Below are 19682 nucleotides of genomic sequence, written 5' to 3'. Positions count from 1 at the left end.
AGAGCAAATCTAAAATAAAAGCAGATCAGGCTGGAAACACTCAGCAGGTAGGGCAGCATCTGGGAAGGAGGAAACAGAGTTCATGTTTCCTTCATCTGATGAGAAGGCTGTTCTATGTGGGAAGGGGCATGTGCGCTGGCTGAAGGTTTTGATGGTCTCTTTGCACAGGTGGCTCGCTGTTGGATTCAGACAAGTGCGGAATCTCTGTGTTCGAGATTCAGTGTCACCTAGACAGGGAGGGAGCGTCTGAGCTGGTCACCGACCTCATCACCAACACAAAAAACAGCAGGATCTTTGAAGAAAGCATCATGCTCGGCATTGCCTTGTTGGAGGGTGGGAACACCCAGACCCAGGTGCGTCACCGGTGGCCAATGACCTTCACTGGTAAAGGGCACACCCGTCACCTCCGTCCTTCTTTCTAATCGATCCGTTTTTGAAACCTCAGAATTCATTTCACCGCCAGCTGAACGAGCTGAAGAAGTCTGAGAAGTTCTTCAAGGTCTTCTACGATCGGATGAAGGTGGCGCAGCAGGAAATTCGGGCCACGGTGTCGGTCAACACGAATGATCTGAGTGGCAAGAAGAAAGATGATGACTATGACTTCATCACCCCCGTCAACAGGAGAAGAGGTAACTCTGGGAATGAAGCAAGTAGCAGGCGGGAGGGAGGGGAGGGGTGGTTTGGTCAGGAGTTGAAGTTGACAATCAACACACAGCTTATGGAGCGGGTGGAACAGGGTTTAAAGGGACCCTGCTGGGCACTGGAGCAGCAACAAGGTGGATCTGGACCTGAAGTGTTGCAAAGCTTCTGGCTTACTCATTTCCTTCCAAACATGACTTGCTTGGGGAGCAGCTTCAGTGGGAGAGAAAGGATGGTTGACATCTCAAGCCAGAGCCCTTTATCGATACTCGAAACGTCGACCATCCTTTTTCTCGCACTGACACTTCTTGGCCTGCCAAGTTCTTCCAGTAGATGCCGTTTGGCTGCAGATTCCAGTGCCTGCAGTTTCCCGTGTGTCTCCAGATGAATTTGGAGAGGGGCATCTTCTTCTGAAAGTTTTGGGTCGAACAGGAAAGTCTGTAGATGCTGGGGTCAAGTGCAGTATATACCTGACAAAGTGCCCAGGCCCGATACTTTGGTGACCCTTCATTTCCTACGGACGTTGCATGGTCTGCTGAGTTTCTCCAGTGCATCTGTGCATTGCAAAAATTTTAGGATTGATTTTTCTGCCGAGACATCGAACTCCCGCGTGAACCTCACAGGAGGAGAATGATGTGCTAACCTCTGCCCAAGGAAGGCTGCCTCATTAAATATATTTAAGAATGAGTTAGATAGGCCTTCGGGGAATGAAGGGTTATGAAGAGAAGGCAGGCAGGTTGGAGCTGAGCCCACAGCCAGATCAGCCATGGTCTTACTGTATGGCAGAGCAGGCTCGACGGACCAGGTAGCCAGTTCATGCAAACTCCAACAAATGGCAGCTCAGATCAGAATAAAACTCAGGACACTGGAATGAGGAGGCAGTAGAATCATTTAAGAGCAAGGTTGCAAGTGCAAGGGCTACAGAAAGGAGGTGGGAAAGCTGCTTTGCAGTGACTTCAAGGCCATGTGTCGGCTATTTTACTGGGGCTGCCCCATAGAACATGGAACATCACAGCACGGTTACAGGCCCTTCCCAGCCCATGAACCTGTGCAGTCCAAATAACTCCATTAACCTGCACCAGCTGTGCGTTTTGAAGGGTGGGAGGAAACTGGAGTGCCCAGAGGAAATCCGTGTAGACATGAGGAGGATGTACAAACTCCTTACAGTCGCACTAACCGCTAAGCTAACCATGTCTCCCTTGTTGTGAAGAGGGTTTACCCGTAAACTTAGTCCACAGGAATCAAACTTCACACCCAGAGACCCTTATTTATCTTACACTCATGTGCCTAAGAGTCTTTTGAATGTCCCTACTGTACCAGCTTCCAACACCAACCCTCCTCTCTCTGAATTAAAAACCTACCTCTGGTACCTTCCCTCCTCTCACCTGAAGCAAAAGTCCTCTGGTATTCGCTGTTGTCACCCCGGGAAAAGCTGTTGGCTGTCCCTCATAAACTTCTTATAATCTTATTCACCTCTATTAAGTCACCTCTCAACCTTCATCGCTCCAAAGAGAAAAGCCCTAGCTCTGTCAACCTCAACTCCTCAGCTTTGTGTATCTGACCTTTAATGCCTCCTCGCCAAGTGTCATACCCTTCCTCCGCATCTGTTGACACCGGCATCCGTGGTTAGCGCTGGGCCAAGTGGGGACCTACTGACGAGTGTCGGAAACATCCCCCTTTAATGTGGAGATTAGTGTTTGCCCAAAGAACGAGAGGAAAGGCTGTAGTCATAGCTTGGCTGTTGCTGCTTCACACCCCCGTCGGCCCCATCCCTCCATCCACCATGCTGATGGCCTCCCTGGGTCTGGGTTCAGCTATGCTGGGCTACAATTTGCCTCTGGCAGCTCACATGGCGAATTGAAGGGGGAAGGAGGATCACTGAGCTGGAGGGCAGTAGTGGTACGACTAGTAGTAGTAAGTGACCGTGATGGAGGGGGCAGTTAACCAGCTGATCATCTGGGGCCCCAGCGCTTTCTTATCACGCATACTGGGCAGCGCATCTCGAACAAAGGTGGGAATGCACATCTATTTAATCCAAGTTCAGGTTTATTATCATCTGACTGTACATATACAATCTTATGAAACAACGTTTCTCTGGACCACACGTGTACATAATATACTGTACACAATAATCTCGATTAGCGTTGAGGTTAGTACAATTCTATTACACTGCTAGCAACCTGGCTTTGACCTGAGAATGACCTGGCTCGAAGGAGTTTGTATGTTCTCCCTGTGTCCACATTGGTGCTCCAGTTTCCACAGTTCCAACGACGTATGGGGTTGGTGGGGTTGGTGGGCTGGAAGGGTTTGTTATAGTCCTGTATCTCTAATTTAAAAAAATAAATATACATACATAAAAATATAGGATAAAATAAATATATATAAATATTCTGGAATAATTTGTTTAGTTTTGTTTATAAAAGTCCATCAATCTCGGCCTACAGGAAGAAGCTATTCCCCGGCCTGGCTGTCCTTTACCTCCTTCCTGATGGCATTGGGTCAAAGATCCTGAGTGATGGATGGTAGGGATCCCGACCATTGTTTGGGCCCTATTTAAGCAGCGCTCCCATTGAATGTCATCAATAGCAGAAAGGGAGACTCCAGTGATCCTCTGCATTGACTTCCAGTCCTATGCTTTTTGCGGCTACTGTGCTGCACCACAATACAATAAGGCAGGACACTCGCACAAATGTGCTCCTGTAAAGTTTTATCAAGACGGGGGCTGATAGCCTTGCTCTCCTCAACCTCCTTAGGACGAGTAGGTGCTGCTGCACCTTCAAGACTATTGAGAAAGCGTAGTTGGTCGTTCTAGTTGCTAGGGTTATCAAAGGAAGAGTTTCAACACCTCTCCCACCTTCTATCCAATCCCAATCATTGCTTGGACCTTCCCGAGCTTCCGCCCCTCCTTCCCCCTTGTCTGGACTTGATCCCAACTTGAAACATTGACTGCTTATTGCTTTCAATTGATGCTCTTAAGTTTTTCCAGTGCTTCTGTGTATAGATAATCCCCAAGTAATGTCCATCCCCACATAGAATTGAAATGTATTCTTAAAAAATAATGAAAAATACAAAGCATGTGATTAGGGTGAAAATTGGGCTGGTGTCCATCCTCTAACGAGAGCTGGCCTTGGTGGCCATCACATTGAAATATTTCACCGCATTTTAACTCCTTGTGTCCATTTTTTTCTGATTCTGTTGCTCAATATTCCAACGGACAGACAGATTTTAGAGGCCAGTAGAGTTAGCAGGGTGCTCAGGGTCTGCAGATAGAGATAGAGAACAGAAGGAAATCAATTGTTTTACTCAGTATCACAGGTAGGGCAATTACCCGACATGCGTCCATTCTGAGATTCGACTAGTCATCCAGAATGGAACACGGACATTCTGCACTTGACCCCAGTATCTGCAGCCTTGTGTACCTTGATGAGGCATCATTTACAAAGATACCTACTCATTACCTTCACAGCTCGGGATTCCACGCTCCACCTCAAGGATGGAGTCAAAGGGCAGCTGGTGGAAGCTTCCACTGCCACGTGCAAAGCCTACTACATGTACCGAAGGGAGATGGATCCGGACACTGATCTCCTCCCTGTGGGAAGTGACTGTGTGGGACTAGAGGACAAGTCTGAAGTCGAAGAGGTTATGAGCTCTCTGATTACCATCATGGAGCCCATCCTGAGGTTTCTTCAGCTACTGTGTGAGAATCACAACCTCGAGCTTCAGGTGAGGTCACGGGCATCGACGGGTAACAGTAACACAGTGGGTCAGCAGGCTATCGGTGGAGGGACAGAATGCCTTTTCCTGCTCAATCTTCCCTGTAACACAGGGCCTCTGACTCCCAGTGACCCCAGACCAACAGGGCCATAGTCTCCCAGTGATCCCTAATTCCCAGGGTCCCTGTATCCCAGTGAACCCAAACCCACTGTCCTCCTATCACGTAGTGACACCAAATCCACAGGGTCCCTGTCTCCCAGTGACACCAAAAACCCAAGGCCCCCCATCTCCCAGTGGCCCCAAACACCTAGAACACCAGTCACTCAGTAACCCAAACATCCAGGATCCCTGTCTCCCAGTGAACCTAGGCCCATATGGTCCCCATCTCCCAGTGACCCCAGACCCTCAGGGTCCCTGGCTCCTAGTGACCCCAGACCCCAGGGCCCCTGTCTCCCAGTGACACCAAACACAAACACCCCTGACTCCCAGACAAATATTACCTTTTACAGAGACCTTCAACATGGAATTGGGTCCTCAACCCATTGGTTTGCACAAACCACCAAATGCCCGTTTACATTTATCACCACAGTAACCCCATTTTATTCTTCCCAGATTTCCATCCACTACACCTCTCCCCAACTCTTACCACTCACCACTTACAATAGCTAATACATTTACCACCTGATACATATTGTTCAGGATTGCGGGAAGGGAAAACGGAGCATCCGGGTGATACTCTCATGGTCATAGGAGAATGTGCAGACTTCACACCATCAGCATCCCAAGCCAGAATTGAACCCCAGTCCTTGGACATAGAACATATAAAAGAAATGTAAGACTTTATGAACGGTGCCACATGCATATATTGTACCACTCCGTGAAATCTTATTTAGTACATGCACTTTCCCAGAATACGTTTTCCCTCCTTCCTTAAGCAGAGAGATTTTTCTGTGTCTCACACACTCTGAGGATCCAGTTTGTAGCTGGTGAGATTAGCATTTATTGCCCATCCCTGGTGAGGCCAGCATTTATTGCCTGTTCCCATGAGACCAGCATTTATTGCCCATCCCTGGTTAGATCAGCATTTATTGGCCATCCCTGATGAATTTGCCTATTGCAGCAACAGGTCTATAGTAGATGTCATCTCACTGGCTGTACACAATGCCCTGGAACAGCAGGACAGCAAAGATGTATACATAAGGATGCTTTTTATCGACTACAGTTCAGCATTTGACACCATCATCCACTCAAAGCTGATCAGCAAACTCCAAGACCAAGGCCCTGCTACTCCACTGTACAATTGGATCCTTGATATCCTCACCATCAGGCCACAATCAGTGAGGATTCTTCTTCACGATCTCCATCAGTGCTGGAGCACATGGCGGCATTCTTAGCCCCCTGCTTGGTACGACAATAACACCATCTATCAATTTGCTGACGATACCACGGTAGTGGGTTGAATAAAAGGGGCGATAAGTCAGCATAAAGGAGGGAGATTGAAAACTTGCCTGGATGATGCACTAACAACAACCTCTCACTCAAATGTCGCCAAAACCAAGGAGCTGATTGTGGAGGGGAAAACTAGAGGTGGTCGATCCAGTGATCATTGGGTGATCAGAGGTAGGAAGGGTGAACACACTTAAATTTGTGGAGTCACTAACTTGGAAGATCTTTCCCGGACCCAACACACTACTGGCATCATGAAGAAAGCACGACAGCACCTCTACTTCCTCAGGAGTTTGCGGAGCTTTGGTATGACATCAGAGACCCTGGCAAATTTCGACAGATGTGCAGTGCATCACGGGGCCACCAATAACCCTGAGTGGAAACCCCTGCAAAAGGCAGTGGACACAGCTCAGCATATTACAGGAAAAACTCCACCATTGAGAAAATCTACTGGGAAGGCTGCCGTCAGAGGACAGCACCAATAATCAAAGATCCACACCACTCAGCACACACTCTGTTCTCGCTGCTGCCAGCAGGAAAGAGGTATCGGTGCCACAACACAAGTACCACCAGGTTCAGGAATAACTGCTCCCCCTCCATCATCAGACTCCTCGACAACAAACTCAATCAGAGACTCATTTAAGTACTCTTACTTTGTACATTATTTATTATAGAATTTTTTTTTCTGTATCGCATAGTTTGTTTGCACTTCTTTATATTTCTCTTTATTGTATAACATATCTTTTCTTGAGTACACTTTATTTTGCACTACTGATTAGTAAAAATTCAGCCTTGCCCGCAGGAAAAAGAATCTTAGGGCTGTATGTGATGTCAATTATGTACTTTTACAATAAATCTGAAGTTTGAAACCAATTCTCGGGGAAACCAGCATTTATTACCTGTCCCCATTAAGTCCAGCATTTATTACCTGTCCCCATTAAGACCAGCATTTATTACCTGTCCCCAGTGAGGCCAGCATTTATTACCCATTCTCAGGGAGACCAGCACTTATTACCTGTCCCCAGTGAAAACAGCGTTTATTACCTGTCCCTATTAAGACCAGCATTTATTACCTGTTTCTAGTGAGGCCAGCATTTATTACCCATCCCCGGTGATCTGACCTGAAACAGGTATGAGATGAATATTGCCTGAATTACAACGGAATCTTCGCTGAGAATGCAACTAAGAGTCAACTCCAATGTTTCATTCTCCAAATCTCTTCACTAGGAGACAAAAGTGCGTGATATTTCTGTGTTTTTATTTGGCTGATTTGCTTGGTTTTCAGTCTCCAGCTTTTGTTCTCATTCCAGAACTTCCTCCGGCACCAAAACAACAAAACCAATTATAACCTGGTGTGTGAAACACTTCAGTTTATGGACTGTATCTGTGGCAGCACCACCGGTGGACTTGGGCTGCTGGGACTCTACATCAACAAAAAGAACGTCTCCCTCATTAACCAGACTTTGGAAACGTTGACTGAGTATTGCCAGGGGCCATGTCATGAGAACCAGGTCAGTTGGATGATGTCCTTGTTGAGTTTAACATAATGTCTGTGAATCTGTTTGGAAGGTTCCTCTATTCCATCAACAAAGCCATGGATCAGAGTCTACTGGTAAACTTGGGTGAAAGTGGGAGATTCACACCAGGCATTTTCTCACCTTTCCTGCCCCCAGATCTTTTCATTCTTCTGGAATCAAGCCAATGCAAGAGGCAAATGTTATGCTGTACTTTCACATACAAACTCTTGATCAAGCAGATTATCAAAATTTCTTTTGGTTTACTACAACAAGTTCTTTGAGGGAAAAAAGATTCCTTGGTACATCACGAGAGGTCTGAGGGTACCTGCCAATGAGGGTCTGAGTGACCGAGTTGGCTAGGCCCCATCCGCAGCTCCATTTGATCTCCGGGGCAATTTAACAAAGATTCGGGAGAACCAGAATGACACACAGAAGGGCTGGGGAGGTCAGCAGGTCGCACAGCATCTGTGGAAATCGATAGGCAGGCGATGTTTCAGACCATGACGGGCTCTGCTCCGAATATCGACAGCCTCATGCTTTCCACAAATACTGCATGGCCTGCCGAGTTCCTCCAGCATTTCTTGTTCAATCTCCTCGCTGTTTCCTGTATAGCTCACTGACTAGTTTTGCTTTTTATTTGCAATGACACCTGTTAGTTCCTCAGTGCCGGGAACATCTCGGTGAGAAACGCAAGGCAATATGGCAAAGGATCAGCCTCACGTGTCTGCACTGAACACGATATCCAAGTTAAAGTAATCTCATTCATATCCCTCCATTCCCTGCCTATTTGGGTGTCTCTCTGGAAGCCTCTTAAACATTACTGTTGTGTTTCCACCACTACCCGGCAGCCCATTCACTCTCTGTGTAAGAAACATTCTCCCACCCCCCCAACCCACCATGTCCACTAGCATGTGTCATTTCTACCCTCGAAGGAAAATTCTGTCTACCCTATCCTTGCCTCTCATAATTTTATAAACTTCTGGTCTCCCTTCAGTCTCCGACCCTCCAGAGTAAGAAACCCAAGTTTGTTCAACCTCTTCCCATCGCTCATGCCCTCTAATCTGGGGGTCATCTACTTCATGCAGTGCTCTCTATGTTGGAGTGACAGGACTGGGAGATCGCTTTGCTGAGCATCTCAGCTCTGTCCGCTCCAATAGCATGGATCTCCTAGTGGGCACCCATTTCAATTCTCCATCCCACTCCCTTGCCGGACTGAGATCACCCATAAGTTGGAGGAACAGTACCTCACCTTCTGATTGGGCACCCTCCAACTGGATGGCTTCAATACGGACTTCTCTAGTTTTGGTTAAACCCCACCCCTGAATTCTCTCCATTCCCTGTCTCCTTTTCATACAGGCATGATAAATTCTATCTCGTCCCATCTTTTGTTGGTCTGGATTCCTCCCCCATTGTTTGAATTCGGAGACTTTCTGATATATATTCTGGTTTTTTCTTGAAGAAGGGCTCAGGCCTGAAACATCGACAATAAATCTTAGTCTCCTACAGATGCTGAATAGACCTGCTGAGTTCCTCCAGCATTTTGGTGTGTTTACTACAATCACAGTGTCTGCAGCCTATTGTGTTTCTCTCAACATCTCAGTGAACATTACAGCACAATGGGGGCCCTGCAACCCATGATGTTGTGCCAACCTAAGACAACAAACTCCACAACAATTTACGTTTTTTCCTACCTCACACCAAAAAAAACAACCCTCTATTTTTCTCACATTTTCATTTGGCTATCTTTTAAACCTCCCTGTTGTACCAGCCTCCACCACTACTCCAGCAATGCATTCCAGGCACCCACTGCATTCTGCAAAAGACAACTACTTCTGATGTCTCCCATAAGCCTTCCTCCACTCACCTTAAACAGATATCCTCTGGTATTTGTCACCCAAGAGAAAAGGTGCTGCTGTCCACTCGATGAAGCCCTTCTACCCTCTTTCCAACCACCCCCTTCCTGCAATGGGAAGGGTGGGGGGGGGAGGAGGGGAACACCAGAATTGCACACCGTACTCCCAGAGGTCAGTTTCTTTCCTCAGGTCATTGAGCTCAGCCTCCACACCGACATTCTGTATAGTTCATTGGTTTACCCTCCAGGAAGAACGAACCAGTGGGAATGAGCACTGCTCGCCATTGTGAGAAGGAGCCTTTAATTTAAGTTCAAGTTTACTATCATCGGTCTGGCTTATGCAAGCAGACGAAACAGCGTTCCTCCAGGCCCAGTGGCAGATTTGAACCTGGGTCGCTGGTGCTGTAATAGTGTTGTGCCAACTGCTACGCCAACCAGTCAGTATTTTCCATTTTCTCACTTCCCCTCTTAAATAATGGAATCCCATTTGCTACCTTTCAAGCTCAGGAACCATCCATAGTCCAAGGTGATGAACAGACTATCTACAATTTGTCCAGCTCATCATCATCTCCAGTGCAATGTCTTATACAAAATCTTTTATTTCCTAGTTATCCAGTATTTTTTGGGGTCTTCTCCTGCGAAATATTTGATCATTTCTGTTTACTGCCCACTCTGTCAGCAACTCCTAGCCTTTTTTTAAGGGGAACTCCTGCAGAGTTTGTTTTGTTTCTTACCAGCTTGGTCTCCAATTTGATCGCCCTTTCTACATCCTTCACTGAATTCTAAAGTATATTCAATCCTCGGGCTGGTTTTCTGACAGCCTAGACCTTTTTGTTGGATTTAACATCTCCTGTAATCCATATTTGGACCACATTTCCTGTTTTCTTTTGGATGCAATGAAAAAACCTTTAGCAAGACCCAACTCGTGTTTACTTATAATCTTCATCAGTGAACACGAGAAATGATTTCACGGGTTGTTTCACAGTTGCTGCAAGGAAGCTGGATCTCTGAAACAAAAATCATACAATGATCCCCTCTGTTCTGATACTAGAGCACAAGAGAATGAGTGACTGGGAAATTAAGAAGGGTTAAACACCTTGTGGAAGATGGTGGTCTGTAGGGTATTGAATTTGCTGTTCATCAAGGTCGAACGAACAGACATTCTGGAACTGAGGGGTCACTCTTTAAAGATAGGGATTGCTCCTTCAGGCAGAGATCAGGGTTTTTTTTTGTACTTGCTTAACTGTGAATATTTATTTATCTATCCTTGTATGTTTAGAATCTTTTATTTTGTCTCGTGGCATTTTGTGGTAAATTAATTCAGACTGTAGTAGTTGTACATGTGCGGAGACAGCAAGTAAAAATCTCGTTGCATCTAGGGCCGGTGCCAGACTATTTTGCACCCTAGACAAGGCCAACTACTTGCACCGACCCCAAAAAAAATTGTCAACTTCCTTTTTCAAAAATAGACGTTTTTGTAGAAAAAATGAAAAGCACAAAACTTGAAACTGCTAGCGAGCGAGGGGATTTGCACTCCTCTGCCCCTCTCTCTTGGCCGCCTCATTCACCAGACAGTGTCTTGATCACTTTGACCACCGCGTATTGGCTGGGGACAAAGTACCCCAATGTAGTCTGCGCCCTAGGCAGCTGCCCAGATCGCCTAATGGTAGCACTGGCCCTGAATGCATCAGTACCTTGTTCTTACCTAGCTGATAATAAACTCTCACCAATACAAGGTGAGGTCACATTTTATTTTTCTCCCAACAGTTTTTTTTTGTCTTTGTAACTCTTCCAATGTTTTTAAAGCAGAGATAGAGTTCTAAAGTCCGTCAAAGTTGTCTACCTGAGCTAATACCATTTGCCTGAATTTGGCCCTTATCCTCCTAAACCAGGGGTGGCCAACTTTTTAATTTTTAATTTAGACATACAGCATGGTGACAGGCCATTTCGACCTATGAGTCTATGCCGCCCAATTAACCTACACCTGCGGTATGGACTTGTGCCCGAAATGGCCTGTTACCGTGCTGTATGTCTAAATTAAAAATTGAAATGTTGGCCACCCCTGTCTAAACTACTATGTTCAAAAGAGAGTTAGATAAGACTCTTGTGGGTAACGGAGTTAAGGGTTATGGGGATAAGGCTGAAAAGGGGTACTGATGGTAATGATCAGCCATGATCTAAAATGGCGGTGCTGGCCCAACGGGCCAAATGGCCTACTCCAGCTCCTATTGTCTATTGTCTATTGTCTATTGTCTTTCCTATCTGTCGTATACCTGGTTAAATGTCTTTTACACAGTTCAATTGTACCTTTCTTGACCACTTCCTCTGGAAGCTCGTCCCAAATACCCAACGCCCTCTGTATGAAAAGTTTCCCCTCAGGTCCCCTTTAAATCATTCCCTTCTCACCTTAAGCCTATGCCCTCTAGTTTTAGGGTCACCTACACCGGGACTAAGGCAATAACAGCTTCTCTATGTCCCTCATGATTTCAATTTTTTTAGAGAGATGTAGCACGGTAATGGGCCCTTAAGACCCACCACCCCTTGCCATCCAATTACACCTATGTGATCAATTAATCCGTACATATTTGGAATGAGGGACGAAACCAGAGCACCCAGACTAAACCCACACACACACTGGGAGAGCATGCAAACTCCTTACAGACAGCGCTGGATTTGAATCTGGGTCACTGCCACTGCATTATCATTGGACTAACCGTGCCATCCTAAATCTCGATATAAATCTTTTATCAACCTCTATGAAGTCACTTCTCAGCCTGCAACTCTCCAGGAGATAACGCCCCAGCCGATCCGGTCTCTCCTGGAACACAAGCCATCCAGTCCCATTTACGCTCTTATAAATCTTTTCCCCAATCTCTCCATTCGAATGGCGGAGCAGACTTGATGGGCTGAATGGACTAATTTTGCTCTGACCTCTTGTGTATCTGCAGGGGTGAGGCACAGCGTGACTTCATTATGAAGTAATGTACACGGGGAATTAACCTGCCTTTAAATCTGCCTTGCAGACTTGCATCACCACCCACGAATGCAATGGAATTGATATCATTATCGCATTAATCCTCAATGACATCAACCCCCTGGGAAAGTATCACATGGATCTAGTCTTGAAACTGAAGGTAAAATTGTTGATTCCTTTGCCGGATGTACTTTTTTTTAAAGAGTGAGTGACTCAATTTGATTCATAAAGTCTTGATTTCAGCTGAAGTAAAATGACATTTGCCTGTTTTAATCTGAGTATGGACACCCTGTTTCAAAATTTTTAATTCAAAAAAAATTTAGATATACAGCATAGTAACAGGCCATTTCAGCCCACGAGTCCGTGCCGCCCAATTACACCCAATTAACTTACACCCCCAGTACGTTTTGAACGGTGGGAGGAAACCGGAGCTGCAGGAGAAAACCCACGCAGACATGGGGAGGATGTACGAATTCCTTGCAGACAGCGCGGGATTCAAACCTCAGTCTGGTCCCAATCACTGGTGCAGTACACTACCACTACACCAATCATGGTGCAGTACACTACCGCTACACCAATCACTGGTGCAGTACACTACCGCTACACCAATCACTAGTGCAGTACACTACCGCTACACCAATCATGGTGCAGTACACTACCGCTATACCAATCATGCTGCCCAAATTTTCTGCATATCTTTTGCATAAGCCTTGAGTTTGTTCACAAAAATGCATTTAGAATTGAATTGTTAATTCTCATGTGTACCGCAATACAGTGTAAAATTTTGTTGTGTATGCTATCCAGGCAAGACAACCTCTACATGGTACAACAGGTAGTCCAAGAATAAGACATAGTGATGCAATAAAAAGAAATGCCAGGTACAGATAGTTCCTGACTTACGATTTTTCAAAGTTACGATGGTTCGAATCCGTACTGTACTTTGAATTTTGACTAGGCGATGATATTCAGTGTTTCTGTCAGTGCTGTATCAGTCCCACACTGATCCCACTGCCCTTTTCGATGTACAATTTTTTTTTACTTACAATGGGCATGCTAGAACATAACCCCCACCATACATTGAAGACTACCTGTGCAGTAGTAAGGAGGAAAGTTCAAACCATCATCTTGTATAAATGGAATGTTCATTAAAATGTCAGATAACTGAAGGAAATCAGTTAGCTCTGATGAAGGATCTTCAACATTAGCTCTGCTTCTCTCTCTGCAGATACTGTCTGACATGCTGAGTGTTTGTCGAATTCAAGTCACACAGCATGGAAACAGGCCCAACTTGCCCATGCCAATCAAAACGCCCCACCCATACAATCCCCACCTGTCTGCATTTGGCCCATACTTCACTAAACCCATCCTATCCATGAATCCATCCAAATGTTTCTTAAACATTGCAAACGTTCCTGCCTCAACCACCTCCTCTGGCAGCCTGATCCATACACCCTCCACCGTCTGTGTAAAAAAGAAATCTCTCTTTTTGCAACATATTTTATTACTCGTGTTGTCTTAATTAAAATCTCTGTATGTTTTCTTTTGTAAAACAGAACAATGCTTCTAAGCTTCTCCTTTCCATAATGGAAAGCAGACATGACAGTGAGAATGCAGAAAGAATTCTGTACCACATGCGCCCAAAAGAACTGGTAAGTTCCTGCAGCGTTACTTTGGACCTACTCTTGGTGCCTTTCAGTAGTCCATATGATGCTGAGTTTTTAACCAGGATGTTTGTAACAATTTAAATAAAAGCATCCTTGTTGAGTGCCTATTGAGAAGCATATATCCAAAATGGCTGTTTGTATTGTTGTGACCCCACTGAACAGGTATTTTATTCCTGTGACTTTAATAAATTAGGGCTGGTTACTCAACTTGCCCTGGTTGCTCTGTGAAAATCACCCAAAGCACAAGATGTGGTCCATTTGTTCCTTTTAATCCAATGGTTTTCAACCTTTTTCTTTCCACTCACAGTCCACTTTAAGTCATCTCTATGCCATCTGTGCTCTGTAATTAGTAAGGGATTACAAGGTGGACTTTACCCCTCCATAAATCTTCGTCCGCGAAGCCAAGCCAAAGAAGGACAAGGTGGGAGGTGAGTGGGAAGGGAAGGTTGAGAATCACTGCTCTAGACTCAATTGTTACTGAAATATCTTGCTTGAGAAAAATTGTCATTGGCCCATTTCCTTTGGAGTTCTGAAACCATGCACATAACAAGTCAATGAGGTACGAGTAAACAGTGGATTTCAAACTTTTTTTTCCCCATCAACCTTAAGCAATCCCTTACTAATCACAGAGCACCGATGGCATAGGGATTATTTAAAGTGGGATGTTAGTGGGAAGAGAAAGGTTGAGAACCACTGTTTGAATGCTTTTTTATTTTGAGTCAGCTGGAAATACAGTGTGGCTTTTTACACCCATTAAATCTTTCCTTTCCAAACTCAATACTAACAGCACCAGCAACTGGTTCAAATCCAGCATTGTCTGTAAGGAGTCTGAACATTCATGCTGCGACCTGTGTGGATTTCCTCTGGGTACTCCAGTTTCCTGCCACCCTGCAAAACGTATGGGGTTGGTCAGCTAATGCACGGATTTCATGGGCCATGCTGTATTGTTTGAAAAAAAGAATTAAGCTAGACTTCATTAAACTACTCTGCCAACATTGCACCCTTTGGCAACCAACCTAGCCAAAGCTTTCTACTTCAGGAAGGTGGGAAATTTGTACCAAACCAATACAAAAGGTAGTCAGGCAAGAGGGATGAGCAAATTACACTCCCGAAACAAACCAAGGGCTTGTTGTGGAAGCAAATATCCAGAACCTCGCCATGGAGTGCCAGTGTGATGGGATGAGTGGTAGAGCTCTCAATTGGCCCAGGGGTCCCCAAACTTTTAGACGTTGACCCCTTCATGGAATACTCGATCCCTCATCGACCCCCCTCACTCCCCAGACATGGGATCCTGGTCGCTGGACAGTGGTGGGGGGGTGAGTGGCAGCGCTGGATGGGGTGGAGAGGTGGTGAGAGTGCTGGCGGGGGGGGCAACCAAAAGTACCACCAAGGCCCGCTCTCACGAGAGGTTGGCCACCACTGGCCTTGGTGCTATTTTCCATTGATCTGCCCCTGCTTTTCACTGCAAAAGTTCAATTGACCCCTGCCCCTGGCATTATCGACCCCCTTTCAACCCCCTAGCATTTATCAACCTCTCGGATAGTCCCATCGGCTCCCAGGGGTCGATATCAACCACTTTGGAGACCCCTGTTATGAACTAATAAAATCTTATTAGTACTAACAAAGGCACAGCAATGGAAAATTCACCAGACAGTAGTAAATTCAAAATAATAGTTTTTATTGATCTATTAATAACAAAACATTTCTAAACTTAACTCTTACTAAATTTCTACTGCGTAAATATCTGTTTAGTCTATCTTCAATTCTGAATCTGTCCTCATTTTCCAAAGATTCAGTGACGTGACTTCTTTATGTTCACTGATTTTGTGTATCTCCTATGATAAGGATAATACAATACAGAACAGCATCTCCTTCTCTCTCCACAGACTACTGTTTTACCCCTGTGTCTTTCATAGGAGGGTCAATTTCTTCCCTCTCTTTTCAGAATGTCTCTCTCATGTTTCTTAAATCATGTGACCTGGCATCACTGCTGTTTCAACTTAATTTCTGTCCAAAACACACTTGTCACTTCACATCCATAAATTTCTGACCTCATTTCTGCTTAAGTGGTTATATGACTCCGTAAAGTCTGCACAGGTCAGTCGAATGGTACTTGAGTTTTGAAACAGCTGCCAGCATAATGCTGAATGTACACAAAAACGCTTTTACGTGCCACACCTAGTACTTGAGTTTTCAATTAAGAAACTATTTCAACTTTACAGCTCTGTTTTTTGAGATGCATAAACTCCAAAAATGAACTCTTTCTGAGTTTCAGTAAATGTAATGTGACCTGTGTGTGACCCTGTATCCAACCCACAAACTAGCTTACTAAGAATATATATACAATATTTTAACTTTAAAGATTAATATTAACACAAATCCATTACACTCTTGAATTGGTCCTGAGACCAGATGTCTCAGCTGAGTCCCTGGGGCCACAGAACTGAGACCATTCGACTAGGTGAATGTTGTGAAGTCTGTCCCATAGTTTAACCCTGAGCCTCGCTTTCATTGCATGGTAATCTTAGCGGTTTCCCTCATCTTTGAGTTTCGCCTCAAAACATTGACCATTCTCTTCCTCCCATAGCTGCTCCTTCCGCCCGCTGAGGCCCTCCAGTGGATTGTGTTTGGCTTCAGATTCCCGCCGACTACAGTCTCCTGGGTGACTCGGGGTCATTTCTTTGTTTGGGGATGGGGTGCTTACAACCATTGCCATGCATCCTTTAGGTCCAAGTGATACTCAAAATAGTTTGCAGTGTTACTCACTGATCATGGCTGAAGCCCTCACATTTTTGCTGATCTTTTCACATCAGTTAATGCAGAGAACCCTTGGGTGTCAATGCAGCTTAAATCAGTGGTTCTCAACTTTTTTCATTCCTACTCACATACGACTTTAAGTAAACTCTATGTCATAAGTGCTCTGTGATTAGTAAGGGATTGCTTAAGGTGGTCTGTGATGTTGTCTCGAGGACCCCAAAACCCAGCAGCTTTTCTTCACCAAGACAAATAGTCACTTAAACAAAAGTTGCTTTTAATTATCTTTAAACATGAAAATAGAATCACACTTTAACTTAACTCTATTGACTTACTTAACCTAGCTTAACCCCCTTCTAATTCTAAGCACACGTGGATGTAATGTGTGTGTAAGTTCAGAAAAGTTCTTTGGTTCACAGTCCAATCTCACTTCTCATTCCTCCAAGTTCACTGGTTGCAGGCAATCTTGTACTGTGCACAGAATTTAACATTTATAAAGTTCACCAGGCTTTGGTGCTTGAAAGGTAAATGGTTACCATTCAGGAAGATTCTTGTCGGTTTTCAGAGAGAGATTGTTCCAGGACATCCACAACTGAATAACTTTCATCAGTCACCTCAGTGTCTTGCTGACAAAACTTGCCCCGTCAGGTTTCTCCAGATAATAACCTCTTTCTTTCAGGTCACCACAAAGTTCTTTTTTGTTTTACTTATTCCAAGTGAAACATTAGACAGACAGTCCTCTCCTCTTACATGAACCAGAAGGGCTTTGACCAGGCCGTCTTCCAAACGGGCTTGCCAGCTTGTCCTGTTCCAGTCCCAGCTACTTCTGCTGGCTGTAACACTCTCTGTCTCTCTCTCTCTCTGTCTCTCTCTCTCTCTGTCTGTCTCTCTCTCTCTCTCTCTCTCTCTCCCCTCTCTTTCTCTCTCTCTCAGAGAGAAAGCTTGTTTGACTCTCTCTGCTTGCAAAACCACATAACCCTCTTATCCAGACAGCAGTGGCTCCGACATGCTCTTTCATCTGTTGCCTTTTGTAAACAACAATCCATTAGTGAAGTCTCTTGAGCACTCTTCAAAGCTTTTGCAAAAGGTCTGAGAAGCCAATATGTCTAGCATTAGCAGAGTTCCAGTATTTCAAATAACATCTTTTTTGAAGTGTTTGTATGTAACCTACTCTAACAAACATTTCCCAATTTATCTCCCAAAAGCATATCTATATGCAGAAAGATTTAGGAGTGACGGTACATCATTCCCTGAAGGTAGAAACTCACGTGAATAGGGTGGTGAAGAAGGCTTTTAGTATGCTGGCCTTTATCAATCATTGCATGGAATATAGGAGTTGGGAGGTGATGTTGAGATTGTATAAGACGTTGGTGCGGCCTAATTTGGAGTTCTGTGTGCAGTTCTGGTCGCCTAATTATAGGAAGGATATAAACAGTGGAGAGAGTGCAGAGAAGGTTTACCAGAATGTTGCCTGGGTTTAAGCATCTGGAGTATGGGGAGAGATTGGACAGATTGGGTCTTTATTCTTTGGAGCGTAGAAGGTTGAGAGGGGATTTGATAGAAGTATTTAAGATTATGAAAGGGATAGACAGAATGGATGTGGATAGACTATTTCCGTTAAGAGGAGGAAAGTTTAAAACAAGAGGACATGAGTTAAGAATTAAGGGGCAGAGGTTTAGAGGTAACATGAGGGGGAACTTCTTTACTCAGAGAGTGGTAGCTGTGTGGAATGATCTTCCGGGAGAAATAGTGGCGGCGGAGTCAATTGTATTATTTAAGAAAAGGTTGGACAGGTATATGGATGAGAAGAAGATGGAGGGTTATGGGCATTGTGCAGGGAGGTGGGATTAGAAAGGGGTGTTTGGTTCGGTGCGGACAAGAAGGGCCTAATGGCCTGTTTCCGTGCTGTAATTGTTATGTTATGTTATGTTACTCTGTCACAGTGAGTGAGAAGGGAAGGTTGAGAATCACTGCTCTAGACCCAATTGTTGCTGAAATATTTTGCTTGAGAAAAATTGTCATTGGCTCATTTCCTTTGGAGTTCTGAAACCTTGCACATAACGAGTCAACGAGGTACGATTAAAACAGTGGGTTTCAAACTTTTTCTTTCCACCCACCCACCACCCTTACTAATCACAGAGCACCGATGGCATAGGGATTACAGAAAGTGGTATGCAAGTGGAAAGAAAAAGGTTGAGAACCACTAGTTTCAATGAGCAGCCAACTTTCATCATAATTCACCATTCCAAGCAGAATATTTATTATTTTTTAAAGATTTATAGATACAGCAAGGTAACAGGGCTTTCTGGGCCATGAACAAATAGCACCCAAGTACACCAATTAACCTACAAACCCTTAATGTTTTTGGAGGGTGGGTGAAAACTGGAGCACCCGGAGGAAATCCATGGAAACGCAGGAATAACTTAAGCGTGGGATTCAAACCCTGGCTCACTGGAGCTATAATAGTGTTGTGCTAACTGCTATGGTAGCTGTACCTCCCTCCAAAACGTATGGGTTTGTAGGTTAATTGGTGTATTTGGTCAGCATGAGCATAGGGGCCAGAAGGACCTTTAACTGTGCTGTATCTGAAAACCTAATTAAAAAAGGATCTTTTCTTTTAAAGGTTGATGTAATAAAGAATGCTTACAGTCAAGGCATGGAGGTCAATGATCATGAGATTTCAGATGATTACATCTCTCCAATGGACGTTGGCCATAATATTTATATCTTGGCTCATCAGGTATGTTGTTTCATAAATATCTGTACATATTGTTCACAACTCTAAGACTGAAAGCATGCAGAGAAGATATACAAGAATGTTGCCAGGAATTGAGTTACAGTGAAAGGTTAAACAGGCTAGGAATTTATTTTCTGGAGCATCAAAGAATGAGGGGAGATTTGATGGAGTTATGCAAAATTATGAGCGGTTCGGATAGGGTAAATGCCAGCAGGATTTTTGCACCGAGGTTGGGTGAGACAAGTACTGGAGGACATGGATTAAGGGTGAAAGGCAAGATGTCTAAAGGGAATTTCTTCATACAGAGAGTGCGGAATGAGCTGCCAGCTGAAGTGGTGAATGCAGGTTCAATTTTTACTTTTAAAGAACAAATTGGATAGATATA

General features: G+C 44.6%; 1 protein-coding gene across 2 annotated transcripts in view; it reads left to right on the top strand.

Moving 5' to 3' along the window:
• itpr2 (inositol 1,4,5-trisphosphate receptor, type 2) overlaps window positions 1-19682 on the top strand; it is a 251473-nt gene that overhangs the window by 186288 nt on the left and 45503 nt on the right. For both annotated transcript variants that reach the window (XM_069908886.1, XM_069908885.1), the window contains exons 39-45: window positions 169-353; window positions 446-629; window positions 4106-4362; window positions 7110-7310; window positions 12192-12302; window positions 13696-13791; window positions 19184-19300. In XM_069908886.1, coding sequence (XP_069764987.1) covers window positions 169-353; window positions 446-629; window positions 4106-4362; window positions 7110-7310; window positions 12192-12302; window positions 13696-13791; window positions 19184-19300 — 1151 coding nt within the window. The remainder of the gene's footprint in view (window positions 1-168; window positions 354-445; window positions 630-4105; window positions 4363-7109; window positions 7311-12191; window positions 12303-13695; window positions 13792-19183; window positions 19301-19682) is intronic.

Source organism: Narcine bancroftii, chromosome 13, assembly GCF_036971445.1.
Source record: "Narcine bancroftii isolate sNarBan1 chromosome 13, sNarBan1.hap1, whole genome shotgun sequence".
NCBI classification, from domain to species: Eukaryota; Metazoa; Chordata; class Chondrichthyes; order Torpediniformes; family Narcinidae; genus Narcine; species Narcine bancroftii.
This window is presented reverse-complemented; position numbering and strand designations above follow the sequence as displayed.